We start from the raw sequence: 17,708 nt of genomic DNA, 5'->3' as shown, positions 1-17,708 counted from the left end.
AATTCGGAGTCCATTCTCGGCAGCCAACATCACCAAAATTTCGACAAAGATCTGAAATCAACGGTTAGTTCAAAAACCCTAGATTTTATTGCATGTTCTATTGTGTATTCTTCTTTTATGTTGTTTTTTTTTTTTTTGTTTTATTAGTGATAGTGAGAAAAGATTGAATAATTTGTGATGTTGGTGGCGTGGGTGAAGTTGTTTGTGTGGGTGATGACCAAATTCGTGGGGGTGAGGGGTGCTGGTCATGGCTAGGCATCGCACTTGATCAGGGCTTCGTAGGTGCGCTATAGGTGCGATAGGCTACCTATGACACCAAATTTGTGCGACAGGTGCCTATCGTACCAACATTTAAAAGCACCAAAACTCTCTTGTCGCACTGAATCAAGCAAACAAACGCCTTTAACACCTGGTGATGCCAAAATAAAGTTTAAACAATCTAAGAAACATTTCATCAAACACCTATTGTGTAATATTTCTACAAAATCAATTTCCTTTCAATTAGCGTCCTAGGTTTTGGGCTCTAATTCACTTTGTTAGGATTGTGTCAGATTGGTGTTGAATTCGGATATATTCTGATGTATTTGATTGGACTTCACTTTTACTGTTGCCGTCGCCGTTCGCCGCTGCAGATGATGATGATTCAAGAGGAAAAGCTGCGTTGGGTTTGATAAAGAGGGAGAGAAGTTGGGTTTGAACAAATAAGGGTATTTTGGGGTAAAAACCTTGTGTTTGGCTAGTTATGATAGGAAAACGTTTCAAAGGCCAATTGTGAAAAATGACAAAAATTTTTTTTTGTAAATTTCCCTTAATAAAACAATATAGATTTTGAATACCTCCATCCAACAACAGTAGGGGAACGTTGAAAGATCTCGTATCCAACACATTCAGCATGACCTTTGATGGAAAGACTAAGATCTTGTTTGGGATTGAGGTGTTGTAGCTGTGCTATGAAAAAAAAATTATAACTATGAAATAAAAGTTAATAATATGTAGTAAATATAAATTTTAAATAATAAATTTGACAAAATTATTAAAGATATAATAGATTTTTCATCGTACAAGTGAAAAATTATATCAATATAACTTTCAATTTACAGCAGTTAGTTTACCAAATACTTTAATACTATATTTTTTAAGTTACAGCTACCTAATATCAATCTCAAACACACCCTAAAATAGTCTAATCTATCTCTTGGAAAAAGAATCAGCATCAAATTGAAATAGCATAACTTGAGCCATAACTAGTTTAGGGTTAAACCAAATACTGGTAGCTCTCATCATCAATTCCATCTTCGAGTGGAACATTCAGAGAATAGTACTTGTCTATTCCAACACCAATATCATCCTGATGGCCAGTTCCCATAAATAATCTCCAAAAATATGAATAGACAGTCATAAAAACTCTATCAGTGGAATAAAATATGTCATCACTAAGATGAATATCAATGTCAACATGAACGACAAGATCATGATCTTTAAGGAGTTGAAGAATAGCCAAGACAATATCATTAACATTTAAAAGGCCAAAGGCCTCGTATTTCTTACAATGACGAAGGCCACCAGCCTAGGGATGGCAAGTTGGTTTATCCAAATTGGATATCCATATATTCAATCCAATTAGATTGGATAATATCCATCTAAAATCTTTTTGGATATGGATATGGATATTTTAAAAAATATTTAATTAGATATTGGATGGGTATAAATATTTAATGGATATCCAAAATCTAATTAATTTATCCATTTAAAGTTAAAAAAATTTATATTGTTAAACTAAAATGAAAAAAAAAACAACAAAATCTAATTTCCTCTTATATTAATTAGTGAAAAATTTAAATTCCTCTTATATTAAAATCTAAAGTTTTCAAAATTACCCTTTAATTTTTTAACTTATTTAATGCCACTAATAATTATTATTTTATTTATTGATTTAATATTATAAATGGACCTCCACCGGAAAGTCACCGGACCACCACCGGACATCGCCAGACCACCGCCGGAAGGTCGCGGGATCATCAATGTATCTCCTCGAATCACTGCCGGACCTCACCGGAAGGTCGCCGGACCATCGTCAGCTTCGCCAGACCTCCGCCACCAGACCGCCATTTTATTTTTTATATATATTATTACTAATATAAATAGTTTAATAGCCAAATTTGATATTGGAATTTTAACTATTTGATATTATTATTTTTATATAATAAAAATAAAATATCCATAGATATCCATGGATCTCCATATCTATATGGATAAAATTCATATCTATGTCCAATATTAAATACTGAATATGGATATGGATATATTCATTATGGATAATTATGGATTTGTATTTGGATGGATATTATCTATCCATAATTAAATATTTGCCATCCCTACTCACCAGCCCTATGCAATTAGTAGCAATATCAAAACACCTTGGTTCAACTTAAGGGCAGCAGCAAACCAGCAACAGAAGTGCCAGCACAAGCTTGACAAAATGAAGAAAAACGGGGCAGTCTTCACCAACTTTGAATCTTTTCAAGTTGCACGTGATCATGACGATTCAAGTTTCAAGCGAGCCGTGGTGGGCAAGAAGAGCGTGCCTCATTCTGACTCTCTGAGGTTTCATTGGTGGCCTAGCCCGTGCGTGGTAATAATTACCAACTTCTGGGTTGTAAAGCTAACTAATCTTTCTCTTCAAGCCGTCTACCCCCCCTCCAGATGCAAGAGAATTCCCATTTCCCACCATCATTCCATTTCAACCGGTACCATGATACTGTGACCGTCATCAAATAAATACTTTCTTTTTTCTTTCTCTCTTGTTTTACCTTAAACCGGCGAAGAAATTATTAGGTCTCAAGAAAGAAATATACCTTAACTTCGAGCGGCGAATAAATATTTAAAACTTAATATATTTAAAAAAAAAAAAAGGGGCCAGACGGAGACATGCTCGAGTGATTGGTACTACGTGTGTTAGCCAATAGTAAGTAATACTGTCGATTCCAAGAAGGCATTTGAAATAACAAACAAATCCTTGTCTCTTTGAGTAGAGAAATCAATGGTCATTTTCTAAATCATCTTGGTCCAATAACTAAATTACAATTTATTCAAATAATTATAGATTTGATAATTAATTAATAATTGTTTCATTAAATTTCCGTAAACTGCACGAGGTTTAAACTTTAAATTTGCTTTGCAAATTGCACATCACAGTAGAAAACAATCCACGAGCCGGCATCCCAAAATCAACCAACTTTCACGAGAGCGAAAAATTGAATACAAAAATGAGTGCCATTTAACTTTAATTATTTTTGTACCTAAAAATAAGTTAATATACAATTTCAAATTAGCACCTATCAGCTTAGCTACGCAGTCGGTGGTAAAATCTTTAGTTCCAATGATTACATGCCCATTATGTACTGACCAATTTGACGTTGCTATTGCATGTAAATTGTAAAATAAATACTATGGAGTAATAAGAAGCTGAATTCACGAATACCGGTTCCCAACAGGTGCAAACCTGTAAATAGCTTGATTCACAGCAAGGCTGTTGGTTAAGCCAGGTCGGAGGTGAAGTTCTAGAAGCAGCTCCATACAATTATTTTTCCTGTAATTGGGAAGTTGCACCGTCCCTGTAAAGCCAAGCGACCTTCCCACAATTTAAGCTATTACAAATGCAAAAACGAGTTCAATTCTCATTACCAAGACACAGGACTAGCAGCAACTATGACAATAATAATAACCAAAACCCATACGCACACCAACCCCGTCACTCAAAACTTCAGGTATGTCATGACGTCACTATCTTCTATTCAGAAATTTTAATTTTTAAACACCCAGGCCTGGGAACTTCCATCTCAGCTTAATAATTTGAAGCAATTTACACTAACAAAATAATACTCCATACACTTTATGCTGGGAAACATACCATCTAACGTATAACATCCTCTCTCCATGCACAAACAATGCAAGATCTAGTAACCTCATGTTGTTGGCCGTGTCATTGTAGACAAACCGCGGCCCACAGGAATAACTCCCCCTGGGTAGCCTTCATCAGATTCTTCCTCTGAAGAAGCTGCACAATACACAATAAATGTAAAATTGAGAGGAACAAGTCTAATGAGATCATACCTAAAAATAAAAAAAATTCTTCAAAGCCTCCCCCGGCACGTAGCAAATTTACGATCAGATGCAACGGTAGCAAACCTAAGAATAAGCATCAATATCTTTTTGACAGACAATGAAAGAGATGTTTCATATCTGAAATGCCTTCAGTACACTGCCCAGCTATTTCACAATGATCAATCCATGAATTCAGAGGTTGCTTATAGATTGCTTGAGAGCACATCTGAAGCAGTTCTCAGAGATTTCAAACTCGGTGGCTTTTCCTTATTAAGAACAATAATTTGAAAAAAAAAAAAAAAAGGAAAGAAAACTGGTGGTTGGATGAAAAATGCAATAAATGAGACCGGAATTTCACTCATCTAAATGCAGTAGGCATGGGGAAAATCAGAAAGATATGTCCTTACCAGTTTCTTCATCTCCAGCCTGAGCACCAGCAATTCCAATACATGAATATAACGAATCCTCATCAACTCTTAACTGCTCATATGCAAGGTATATGTCCTCAACAGAAGCAGCTTCATATAGTGACATAAGATCTTTAATGCATGATATATCCTGGCAGATACATCCACACAAAACCAAACACAGAGAAGTAAGATCTTTAATGCATGATGTATCCTGATAGTATTTTATTACTAGAATAAGCTTTTGACAGAGATTTCCAATTTACCATCCTTGCGACAGAAGAAGCAACAATATATTTATTAAAAAAAGACCATATACAAACATTATAGGAAAAATTAAAGTGATAAAGTCAGAAAATTATTTTATCACTTGAATGACACAGAGATTTCCAATTTACCTTCCTTGGAACAGAAGAAGCTTGCAGGTGAGCCAACAATCCAAGCCAATATGCATTTGACTTAATTTCAGCTTCATGTCTCATGAGGAGGGTTCGTTTTGCCTGTGGATTGCAATGGATGCTGTTATATTGAATTTGCCAGATGTTTGCCAAAAAGATGGGAAAAAAAAAAAGTATTCAGATAAATTCAAACAACTAACCCTGTCTAACTCCCTTTGGACAATCCTGTTGCTATGCAAACCTCTAAGAACATTCTTGCACGCATCAACAGCTTTATGTACCTGAATGTCAAATAGACACAGAGCTGGTCAAGATTCAGAGATTAGAGAAGAACACTGAAAGTAGATACATGGAAATTGAACTCTCACCTTGCCTGGGGGTGATGTAACAGAAATCACATACCATCCAAGCTTAAGTCTATCAAACAAGTTTAATTCAAACGATACATCATAAGTTAATCCAAGGGAATCCCGAACTGTTGTAAAAAGCCTGTAGAAAGCACAAGGAAAATTTTGTGTTGATAATAAATAACCACAAAAAAATTCTATTTAGCAGATACTCATTGTTTTTACAGACAAAAGAAAAACTATCAAATCACATATCCAAAAACAACCTACAGGAGGCACACTTGCACCCGCTGGTGAACATTGATACAAGATGATGTATCAGCAAGAATGAATGTGCTAGATATGTACAGTGCTACTAAAAGAACTACCTAGAATTTATGATCTCAGCCAGCAGCCCCATTGTAATCCCAAAGAAAAGCGGATGACTGCGAAGCTTTCTTTGTTGATCCTTCTCAATATCCTTCAGCATCATAGATTCCTCGGATTTTGGTGGCATATCTGCAAAAGCATTGCAGCTAACAATCAACGGATTGGTCATATCAAAGTAGAAGCTCCTTAAGCTTCAGAAACTAAACATATCAATTACTCAAATAGAAATAGTATTCTATTGATTAATGCATGTTAAAAAGTAAAACCTTCACAGCTTCACCATGTTAAACTAAAATAGCAACAGAATTCACCAACTACAATATACTGTCTTCAAGATTTGTGTCTGCTGTGCCAAGTGGAATTTTTTGAGTAATTAATGATTATCATCTGTTTTGTTTAAATTTTTTGAAATCTCTGTATAAACTTTTGATACCCAAAAGAAAGTTGCAAACAGGACTTCTAGAAACATGGTGGATAAAATTTAACAGTCTTTTTGGACAGTATTCTCTTCCATTTTCCTTTCAAAACTTACCGAAGCTACATGAAGTATTATCAATTGACTTGAAAAGATCCATGCCATCAACTGTAAAACCCCAACGATTTGGTGCGGGACCTGCAATGTACGCACATGCTCTTTCATCTGTGTCCTTCAAGAATACCTGATAAAATCCAAATAAATTGCTCTTCATGTGATTTTACGAAGAGATTCATTGTCAACCAGTACTTCCAAGAAGAAGCCAAACTTGAAGTTGAGATTCAATTCTTACTTGTTGGAAGTGCAAGTCAGATGGAGATGGGCGAAATAAAATTGGACTATATTCATGCTCTCTCTTTGAGTCATTTGTTGCTCTAACTGTGCCTAGATAGTCAAGGATACAAGACTCAATTTCCTCTTCTGAGAAGTCCCCGACAATACTCACCTGTGGAATCAATACTTTAAACAATAAGAAATCTCTTATTCAGAAGCAATATTCATAAAAAAGTATTTCAACACAAGATAACTGCCTACCTCCATGTTGTTACCCACAAATTGATTCATTACCGCCTCTTTTACCGATTTCAAATTTAAATTTTCCAGTGATTTAGGCGTAGGCTCTACAAACCGCTCATCTCCATTCAACATTGCCAACATGAGTTTGTGGGCAGTTGAGCGTTCTAAGCTTTTGGGAATAGACCGATAATAAGACAGATACAACTGTCTAGCTCTGTCAAATGCATCATCCAGCCAGACACTATGCTGCAAGTCATCAACCAACATTACATCACTGATTGAAAAGAACGAATTGCTGTACCATAATCAAAGTACCAACATGCTAATATGATTTTCTTCTGTTGCAGTTACACAATGCCAAAAGAAAGACGCAATATTTACAACAGAACAATTATGGTTAACATAGATAATTAGAGATACCTCAAGCACCATATGGAGTAACTGGAAAGCTGCACGCATTCCATTGTCTCTTAGAGTAAAACGGAATTCCATAGCAATAAATTCTTCAGTGGACTCCAAAGAGCAATTTATTAGGTGGTTAACACAAAAAAGTTCTACCTGGAAAAGCAAATTAGACCATATACAAGACAATTAGCATGCCAGTGGGATGGAGAAATCATAGTCCAGAGAAGCACTGCTAACACCAAATTACATTATAGGATGGTAATTCCAACATCCAGAGGAAAGGACTAAGAGATCCATTCAGTTAATTAAAAACTAATGCACCAAATTTAAATTTGTGAATAACTTAGCCATAACTCCAACCCATGATTCAAGCTTCAAGGTCACAAGACCTAACTAATTGCACATGTTTCTGCCTCTCATTTTCATACTCTAGCTTTTACGTCTTTCTTCAAAGTATAATTTCGCAACAAAATCCCGCAAATATCACGATATTATTTATAATTAATCCATCAGTTCTTGCCTCCAACAAAGCAAAATGTTGACTCTGCCAATGCATACTAGTGACTTAGTTGAGAAAATGAAGAGTTACACCATAATCTTACAAATCCCAACAAGGCACAAAGGAAAATTGGGTATTGCTCTTGTTACCTGTTCCCTTGAAAACTTGCCCACACGACCACCCTCACTTAGTGTTCGAACACCCACTATAACAGCTCCTCTTGACTCTGAACTTTCAGCTGCTCGTCCACCACCAACTATGAGCCGCATAACACCTCCCTGAGCTTCACTTTTAGAAATCTGAGACATAAAGAGGGAATAAATGGAGAAAGATATGAACAATGACAAATTCACATACCCACCAATACGAACACTAGATAAAAATGAGCTGTGGATCAGAACTATCTTTCTCATTTCAAGGCAATGAACAATACCACCCTAAAGATATATTTACTTCATAACGAGAACAGAAAATTACACTATTAAAAGAGAGGGATCAGGAAAGAAATGATAACAGCACTGTTAACCAAAAACCTAACCTCAACACAAAATGTTTCTCAACAAATTATATGCTTACAATCCAACATTAAAGAAGATATGGTGGAAGGAAATGTAAGCCATACCTTATAATTAATAGGAATTCCATTAGAAAGCCGAAGTTGAGTGATCCCGGATTCCTTGTCATGCACTTTTGTGACATTTAGTTCAGGTCTAGGAGGAATAAAGGATGGCCTGCACCGCAGCTTTAACTCCTCTAGCTCTGATGCAGATATTAATTCTTTTGGAACCTCAAGCTGTACAAACAAGCAATTACTTGAACAAAACTTTTCGAGCAGACTTTCTCATAAAAACACCATCCAAATGAATTTCAATGTATAATCAAGCAAAGTTCCAAAGGGTGGTCACCTCTGGCTCAGCCTCGATAGGCTCCTCCATTCCTGATTTTATGGCATCTACAATCTCATTTGGGGATATCTTGAATTCAGTTTCACCAATTCCATCAATGTGAACCTTCTTTGGAACACATGCAACAATTGCTGCAGGAACCGGTGCAGAAGGTCTTCCAAAATCCGAGATAAATTCTAATACCTCGGCACCAATGGAGTTAACCTACACCACCAAAAGAGTATAAATGACAAATTGGTGAGAAAGTGATCACTGTTTGCAGTTTCAACTACAACAACTGAAAAAATGCAACAGCCCAAATGCAGAAAACAAGATGATTTTGTAAGTTATAGGCATCAATACAATCAGAAAATCAACCTTTTATGCACCTGCATCAGCATGATGGTTTCAGGACATCTTGAAGACAGATGAAGATACATATGTTGAAATGAAATCAAAATTTGATATGAAATTTGTTCAAGAAAACTATAGATAGACTTTTTCCCTCCAACTTATGAGGTCAGAAAATCAACCTTGGAGACAAGAGTGCCAGAGAAACTAAAGACAATGATTACTTAAAAGAAAACCTTTAAATCAAATCAGTAAATCAGTAAACCATGAAAAATTACATGCAAACCCTAATGCTTAATTCTAGCAATCATATCTTAGATGCACAGAATGCAATCAGCCTGAGGTTGCTCCTAGATCATAGGTAAATTTCTGTCAGTTAAATTGACAAATGGTAATTCTATGTACGTTTATATACATAAAAAGAGGAAACACAAATCACAAACCACAACTGCTCATTGTTAATGGTAAACATTACTTCTTCAAGAGTAATTGTTCCAGCGACAGCAACCAAACTTGCATGTCCTTGTCTCTGATCCATCACTGTATGGCCTAGGGCATCACTCTCCATAATGAAATCCAAATTATCAACAGATGAAATATTATCAATCATGGCTGCAAGGTGTTCACTATCTTTCAATAGTGCATCCATGTAGCGAGTCAGTTCACCATTGGTGACACCAAATTCTTTCAGCCTGCGAACCTGGACCAAGCAAAATGTGTCATATAACAGCAAAATAAGCTAATTAAAAGAAAATCAACTATAAAAGCTTCTTCGTCCTTAAACTTCAACCAAAATTGTAAAAAAAACCGCTAAGGCCCAGACATTAAAGTGGTCAGTAATCATGTCTTTTCAAATGAAATGCCACCAATGTTTCATGAATAGAAAATGGAAGGGGAAAAGTAAAAGGTATACCCAGAAGGTAAAAGAAAATGAAAGTAAGAAAAGAAGACAATTGATTATCTCATCTCCTGAACTGGTGCTGTTAAATCATTGCATAATTAACCCAAGAAAACAGTGAAAACAACATCAGAATCAGTTAAACATATTTGAATACGCACACACACACACAGAGAAGTTGTTAGAAGGTACAAACCTCTTGAACAGCAACTCTAACTGCACTTTGCCAATTCTTGGGTTCTGCGGTTACAGTGAGGGTTGTGACAGTACATCCTTCCCTTCCAGAATCACTATGATCCATTTCAACAGAGGTAAATGGTGGATTTGAACTCTGAAAATTTTCATGAATTAGCTTAAGTCTTGAAGGGCTACAGAACATGGTATTACATGTATAGTACAAACACATGACTTATAATCAAAATTTCTACATCTATATCTTTTCCTATGAGGAAGTCTCAAATGTTTGGTTTCAAGATTCATTTTTCTACCTGTAAATACTTCTCAAAGGTAGGACCACGAAGTTTATTGATGATCTCAGTTGTTGATGGTCTGCCACTCATGACAATTTGGATAGACAACAGTGCAATCAATTAAAACCATAAAGAATACAATCAATCAGAATCACACACATTTCTATAAAGAGGCAGCATGACTAGTTTTCAATTCATTTTTCCCCCCAGTGACTGGTGAATACTGCTTATAATGAATCATCAACCAATTTAAATTTTTTTCATATAAGCATTATATATTCATTGCTTAAAACAAATTTTACTTCGAGGACTTAGAGAAGAGTTACAAGCAAAACACAACTCGTAACAAATTGAGAATAACCTGCCTTGCAAATCAATTGTTCAATCTGAAAATTGTATACATAATTCCCCACACACCTTGTATCTTGTATTAATTCGAAAATGCAACGCAGATAGAAATATTCTCTTCATCAAAACATTTCGCAGGTCACCATATGTTCGGACCTTATTCACTGGAATCTGCAGCAAAGTTCACAAAAAAGTTAAGGGGTAAGAAAAAGGAAAAGAAATCAATTTACCGAAGGTTAATTTGGACTAGTGCAATCTCATATCAAGAACCAGAAGTTTTAATTTAGAAAGCCTAAAAACATTACTGCCCCTGACAAACATTTTTCATTGTAACAGTGAGTGTGCAGGATCATAAGGCTTGCAAGTGGCCACAAGAAACTCACCAAAAAAAAACACCAAGATTGTTAGAAGTTTGCAATTTCTTATAATGACTATTTTGTCCAAGATCCACAGTTTGTTTCTAACTCTCCTACCATGGTTAGCAGCTAATCTCCTTCTCTTTTCCACATAAAAATTTCCATCTCAAGATATAGAATCCTAAGAAGTTACCCTTCCTATTTTTTCAAGAATTTCTCCTAGATCTATGCTTTGGCTATTAAATCAGGAAGAAACTAGAACATTCTCTAGGGAATACAACAAGACGAAATCAAAAGAGACTATTTATAGAAATCAGCGGAAACACAGACACCCTCATAAAAAATGCAATATTATACAACGTGACAACTCAAGATAGAACCCAAATCGCCAGAATTCAAACCTTGCAGAACATATTAATAGAAAAATTTTGAAGCAGCTCATGCTGAAAAATCTGTGGGGGGGGTTTTACATCTGCACCACTTCCAGACAGAGACCAATTATGCTCCACAGGCGGACGAACTGCATGTCTTTCCCTTCTTATAAGTTTAGATTGATCTGAATTTGATGACCTTTCATGAGATAAACTTCCAGGCAGCCCAACTGAGAGCTTAGGAACAAGAAAATTAGCCATTGCACCGAATGCACTAGAAGTAGGAGTAGATGCAGAAGCTGTCTCGTTTTCATTTCCAGTATGTCCAAAGACAGCCTGTGAAGAAGCAAGAAATCATATTCAAGATAAGGACTCCAAACATAAATTTAGAATCTATATTGGTTCACATAAGTCATGTGATACAATTTTAGTAATTTGTGACATACCTCAATCTGATCAATTGTCTTTGAAACATTATCAATATCCCCCACAATGTATAAGGTTGCATTGGCAGGGAAATACCAACGTTCATGGAATTTCCTTATTTTATCAGCATCCCATTTCTTAATCTGCTCTTCTAATCCAATTGGGAACCTTTTGCTTAGCTTGTTCTCAGAATGCAAGTGTTGTAACAACTTTGTTCAAAAGAATTTGACATCAATATTCTAACCAGAAAAGTGGAAAAAAATTGATGAAAGAAAAAGTGAACATATACTTTTCACACCTGGCAATCTACACGGTACTCAATTGTATTCATCATCTGTAGTTCTGATAGAATTGCACGTCGTTCTTTTTCAACTCGAGAAGAAAGGAATTTTGGATGGAAAGCTATCTGTACATATCAGAGAGATGCAAAAATATGTAAGACATTAAATTTATCATCTTCAGTTAAGTTATTTTAAAAAAAGTTGGATCACACAATAAATTCTACCATTCATACCTCATTCAAGGCATCCAGTACAAGAGGAAGTAGATCTTCATCTGAGTCCTGGCAAGCACAATAACATGCAAGTCAATTCTGGGACATTGCATTGGTATTTAGGATATAACTACCAACACAATGTGCAGATAGGGGGGAAAAAAAAACGTGAATTCAATAACTTATACACGAGTTGCCGAATCAACAACTCTTGATCAGTAAGCACTCAGAAATTTGTGTTTTTCTTAACATTTGAGCATGTACAAAACAAAGTGCTATGAAATTATTAACATAAACTACATAGATTTCTTAGCCAAAGGCAAAGGAAGAAGTTGTCATTTTGAAAATGGAATATTAACTTGTATGATTTCCCTTTTTGGTCCCACGCGAAATGGCCATAAACCTTCTAGGAGAAAATCAGATCAAGAAACACAAGAATAGAAGGAGCAACCAAAGAGATTATTAAAAAATTAAAAATTAAAAATTAAAAAAAAAAAAAAGAAGAAGAAACCTTTGTATAAGTAGGTGAATGGATGTGAAAAACTGTATGGTGGAAATCAGTGTAAGCATTGGAACGAGCTCCTGTCCCAAGAAGTTTCTCACGTTTCTTACTTCCGAGGAATGCAACATGTTCAATCATATGCGCAATTCCTTGCTCATCATCTTCCTCATCGATTGATCCAGCATGAATTTCCATATGTGCTTCAAACCTGAAATTCCAGAATATTTCTGTAAAGTTTGAGAGTGTAAATCGACGGTAAATCCGCCATTAAGGGTGATTCTTGCACACAGTAAAAGGGTGCTGAAACAAGGAACTTTATTTTGTTTTCCATTCCTTTTTTTTTGGTTGTTTTTAACTTCCCGATAAATTCTATAGATCTTTTTCACCTAAACAATAAATTAATTACAAGCGCTAAAAAAACTGCCTTTTTGCTAACATCTAGATCCTTAAAAGCATGAGCTATACCTGCTTGCTGGAACTTTATTTGGTAGAATAAGATAACGAAGCCCATTTCTCAATTGTCCTCGGTACAACTTTGGGTGAGAGGGAAGTTCAGCATTCAAAAATGCCTCAAATTCTGATCTTTCTAGTTCAGGATACAATGGATCTAAACTCTGTCTCTCAATAATACCATCTGGCCAGGTTGTACTAGCAGCATGTGGCTCATCTGGACCCACAGTCGCACAGGGAACAAGAACATGCTTGACCTGAAGATTATATAGATCGAAATCAAATAAAATTATCTACAGCACGTGTGAGGAGGGAAGATAGCAAGCACAATAGAATCATCCAAAATTTATGCTCTAGTGTTACTAACAAAAAGAATCATTAAGCTTGATATTTGTAGAAACTTTCAATTTTTAGTAGTTCATATTTTTATTTTTGTATTAGTAGACAAATGAAGCAATAAGTGAACTTCAAGAATACAACTTTAATTTTTTGGAATAAAATCACCTTGTTAGGAAACATAACTATAGCTTGTAAATCGATTTAAGATTGATAAAGTCTTAATTTAAAAAGAAACTTTCAAAATAAAAGTCAAATACATTGCATATAGTGAGAGGTAATTGACTTGATGTAATTAGGGAAAAAAAGAGAGAGAAGAGAGAGAGAATTGAAGAAGCATGCTTACAGAATCAGAGCGAAGTAAATGAAATGAAGATTTATCAAGAAAAGCTCTTGATATTGAATTTACAAGTCTGGAACGACTTATACGGTTGATTATGGAGCAGGAAGTGCAATTAAATTGTTCTCGTTCGGCAAGTATGGAATTGGAAGCTCGCCTCTTCCGAGTATCAAGCTTGTGAACATGGAATGCTGATTCGCCGCCAGCAACTCCACCGGACCACCTTCATTCACCAAAATAATTAATTAAAATAATGACTTCTTATCCATAATTCAATTTGCAAATAAAAAAAAAATTGATTTAAAATTGAAATTGAACAAATTAGGTACCTGGCAGGAGAAAGGAATGAGAGACGCTTGGCGGTGAAACCGGAGCGAAAAGATAGATGACTTCGCGGCCGCACAATCCAATTTCCTTTGTCTCTTCGACTAAACGACGGACGGATTTGAGGCACGCTAACGCCCGAGACCAGAGAGCTTGATGACGTCGCCATTTTTGGATTCTTATTTTATTTATTTGTTCGGCAGACTCACTCTCCGGCTCGGCTGCTAGAGATTAACTACTACTAACTATAGAATAGAATAGAGAGGGAAATATTGAGCCTTGACCTTTACAGGATTATATATGATAGAGTAAAGACTATAGACGGGGCGAGAGATTGCAGCATTGAAGGAAAAGCAAGCTATCGGGTGCGAGATTTTTCACTTAGGTGTACAAAGTTTGTTTGTATAAGTTAGTTGTCTGCTCAGATACGTCTCCTCCATCTTTACTTTGACCCCGTCAGATTATAATGCCTTGATTCATCGACCGTAAATTATTAATCGATTCTACGTGCTACTTCACAGCATATATTTGCCCTCACCGACCGGCTTTATCGAGTTTATTTATGGGAATTTTGCAGTTTCGATGCTTTTTTGTAACCAATAACTAACCTCCCATACATAAAAGGGCGCAGAAAAATATGAAATTTAAATTAGCATTTAATTTCGTATATGTGATTGGCTAGTTTCCCATCCTCATAGTTCGCGGGACCTATTCGAGAGCAATTAATTTCAATTCTAGATAGAACTGTAATTATACAACTTGTAGAACTTCGTGCTAAAAAGAGTACTTATAAATCAAAGCCTTATATATGTTTACATTATTCCACTTACATAAACCACTTCTAATACATAGTCCTTTAAGTACGGGTGTTCAATTATTCAAATTTATTGTGTTTTATTAAACACAAATTTAATCTGTTATATTTTATATTTTGGATCTAATCTGAACCGATCACCAATTAAAATCTAATATAATCCAAACCAGCAAAAATTAAATTCAATTCAATCTGATCAATCTAATTAAAATAAAATTTACAAATAAAAAATTGTCAATAACTCTTCAAAGTTCTAATTACTAATAATAGAAAATATATATATATACAATCAACCCCTTTAATACTTCATGATTCATGTGTGTTTATTATCATATGGTTAAAAAAATCGAAAATTGAATTTAAAAGCAAACATTGGTTGCAACTTGTAGTTGATATGCAGTACTACTATTATACCTTTATAGTTATACAAAATTATTTTTTTTTTAGGGAAATTAGGTTTTTTTAGCAAGTTAAATATAAAGTGAAAATGCAGCTTCTTAAAAATAATTGGTTGAATTTGTTTATATTGAATTTTAATACATAGAGCGATGAACCAAAAGTATATTATTGTCTATTCATAATTATAGAAATTAGTTTTTTTTTTTTTAAGGAAAGTTAGGTTTTCTTAGCAAGTTAAATATAAAGTAAAAATGTAGCTTTTTAAAAATAACTGGTTGAATTTGTTTATGTTAAATTTTAACACATAAAGCTATGGACCAATCCAATAATTTTGAATTTTGAATTTTTCATTTTTCAATGCAATCAAAAGGTCAATCCGACAAAAATTGTATTAATTTAATTGGATTGGATCGAATCTTAAACATTATACTATGTAACACACAACAATTAAATGCTTATTATAAACCCATTGTTGCTTGTATACTCATATTAAGGATGGCAAAATCCACATCTAGGTCCAAGTTTGGCCTTTCAAGTTTTGGACGTAAATAGGAACCTAGATTTTTTAACACCATGACTAGTTTGAGTTCAACTTAAAAAAATCTCGGTATCTAGATTTTGGGTTTTCAACCTCGATAGTTGTTTTGTTTTAGGGTTTGTTTTGTTTACTTTTCTTTCTCCAACTTTTTGCTTTTATATTTATAATTAATAATAAAAATTAATTAATTAATAAATTACAAAACATTATAGTTTGGGTTCGGTCAAACCTAGCATTAGACTCGAATACATCCAAGTTCAAGAAAATGCCACTAGGTTCCGCATTCTAATGCATCTAGAATGAGTTGAACATGGCTCGAATCGCTCGAATTTGCCATCCCTAACTCGTAGATACATACGTATGTACATACATATGTGTGTGTGCATGCCTCCACTTGTAATAAAAATAATAATAATAATAAACTCAAATATCACCCTATGATATCTGCACAACTTCCTTTCTTTTGTGATAAATTTAGAGTTTGCAAATAAGGGAGAACAAAATTCTAAAAAACAATAATTGAGAATTGAGAGAGCAACTTACTTTAGTCAAAGCTAAATATTGAGGTCCTGCATATATAATGAGTAATGATAGATATCCCAAATTTTTTATTCCAAATGATGTGTCATTAATTGAGTGGTTGATAATTTTTTAAAAGATTTAAGTGAATTAGTTATACTATTATCAATTGTCCGAATTTAAAATTGTGACATTCTAAGAGAACCTCAACAAAATTCAAATGAGTTGAACTTCCAACACCTCTTTAAATTTTTTACGAAACCAATTTTTTTATATTTATAGCTCTTTAATTAATTTTACTATCATTTAAAATCAATTAACTAAATTATAAACATACTTTGAAAAAAAGCCTTATTTTTAGGTGGCTTATTTATTCATTGATTAAAAATTATTTTGATTTATCAAAAAAAATCAATTATATCATATATTAGAATTTAAAGATAGTTAAGGTTCATGATTTGTAAAATCACTTAAGTTTAATTAAATTTATAATACTTCTTCTACGTAATTTTTTCTAGCTATAGAAGTTACAAAACAAAGGGGTTTTATAAGGATATCGAAAGAGTATGAGAAGCATTACTTAATTCAAATCGTGGTCTTTTCATCTTTTTGCCCCATCATAAATTGAGAAATATTTACAAATAGACTCGTTGTTTTGATACGATAACTTAAAATTATTAGCATTTAAAAATAAATATTTTAAATTCGTCCTAAACGCGAACTTAAAAAAGGAAACCCCATTAAAGTATTTAAAAATAATGTATATTTCTTATAACACCGCTTGTAGTCACAAATCTAAATTTGATTAAAAGTATTCCTCATTAAACCATAATCTTTCAATTATCTTTCTTGCTTTTCACACCCCACAGCCATCATTCATGGGATTTTTTTTTTCTTGAAAAAGATCGTCTTCACAAAATTGTCTACAAAGTAATCCCTTCTATAAAAAAAAAATTACAGATTTTTTGGCTATATACATTTATTCTTCTTATTTTCTCACTCTTGGCTTAAAATTAATGGAAGAAATGTGCTTAGTTTCAGGTTTAAGACGTAAAAATGGATATATAACAAGGGTATTAAAATTCTTTTAGCAAAAGAATGTACTTAACGTGTTGATTTAATTAAAAATACTATGTCCCTAAATGTAATTTTAAAAAAGGTTAGAGTTATAGTCTGCAAATATATAAAAGGAGTTTTAAGCCATTTTTTAGGGGTGCTTTCTAGTTTCTTGCTATAAAAAAAAGGGTAGTGATTTCTACCCCACACCTTTTGTTAACCCACCCTACTTCTAGAAAATAATTATAAAAGTTCATATAAATTTTAAAAATTTTAAATAAAGAAGAATTATGGAGAATTAATTAATTAAATT

General features: G+C 34.0%; 1 protein-coding gene across 4 annotated transcripts; it reads right to left on the bottom strand.

Annotated features, from left to right (window-relative positions):
• Positions 1-3,254: 3,254 nt before the first annotated feature.
• LOC102613059 (stromal processing peptidase, chloroplastic) lies at positions 3,255-14,448 on the bottom strand. Of its 4 annotated transcripts, none has more exons than XR_008054720.1 (25): positions 14,075-14,448; positions 13,752-13,968; positions 13,085-13,326; positions 12,629-12,827; positions 12,139-12,186; positions 11,923-12,030; positions 11,645-11,833; positions 11,229-11,534; positions 10,541-10,642; positions 9,850-9,984; positions 9,231-9,455; positions 8,426-8,629; positions 8,143-8,313; positions 7,670-7,819; positions 7,037-7,174; positions 6,635-6,862; positions 6,393-6,545; positions 6,158-6,284; positions 5,625-5,754; positions 5,278-5,398; positions 5,110-5,190; positions 4,910-5,011; positions 4,512-4,662; positions 3,911-4,057; positions 3,255-3,647 (listed from the first exon to the last, which is right to left on the bottom strand). XR_008054720.1 is itself a non-coding variant. In XM_052441121.1 (24 exons), the coding sequence occupies exons 1-24, from the start codon at positions 14,236-14,238 to the stop codon at positions 3,966-3,968; spliced, it is 3,783 nt and encodes a 1,260-aa protein (XP_052297081.1). In that variant the 5' UTR covers positions 14,239-14,448; the 3' UTR covers positions 3,255-3,965. The 4 variants fall into 4 exon arrangements, 1 of the variants encoding a protein (XP_052297081.1); XR_008054722.1 differs by having other exon boundaries at positions 3,255-3,631; XR_008054721.1 differs by having other exon boundaries at positions 3,255-3,614.
• Positions 14,449-17,708: the final 3,260 nt, after the last annotated feature.

This window comes from Citrus sinensis, chromosome 5 (genome assembly GCF_022201045.2).
Source record: "Citrus sinensis cultivar Valencia sweet orange chromosome 5, DVS_A1.0, whole genome shotgun sequence".
Lineage (NCBI taxonomy): Eukaryota > Viridiplantae > Streptophyta > Magnoliopsida > Sapindales > Rutaceae > Citrus > Citrus sinensis.
This window is presented reverse-complemented; position numbering and strand designations above follow the sequence as displayed.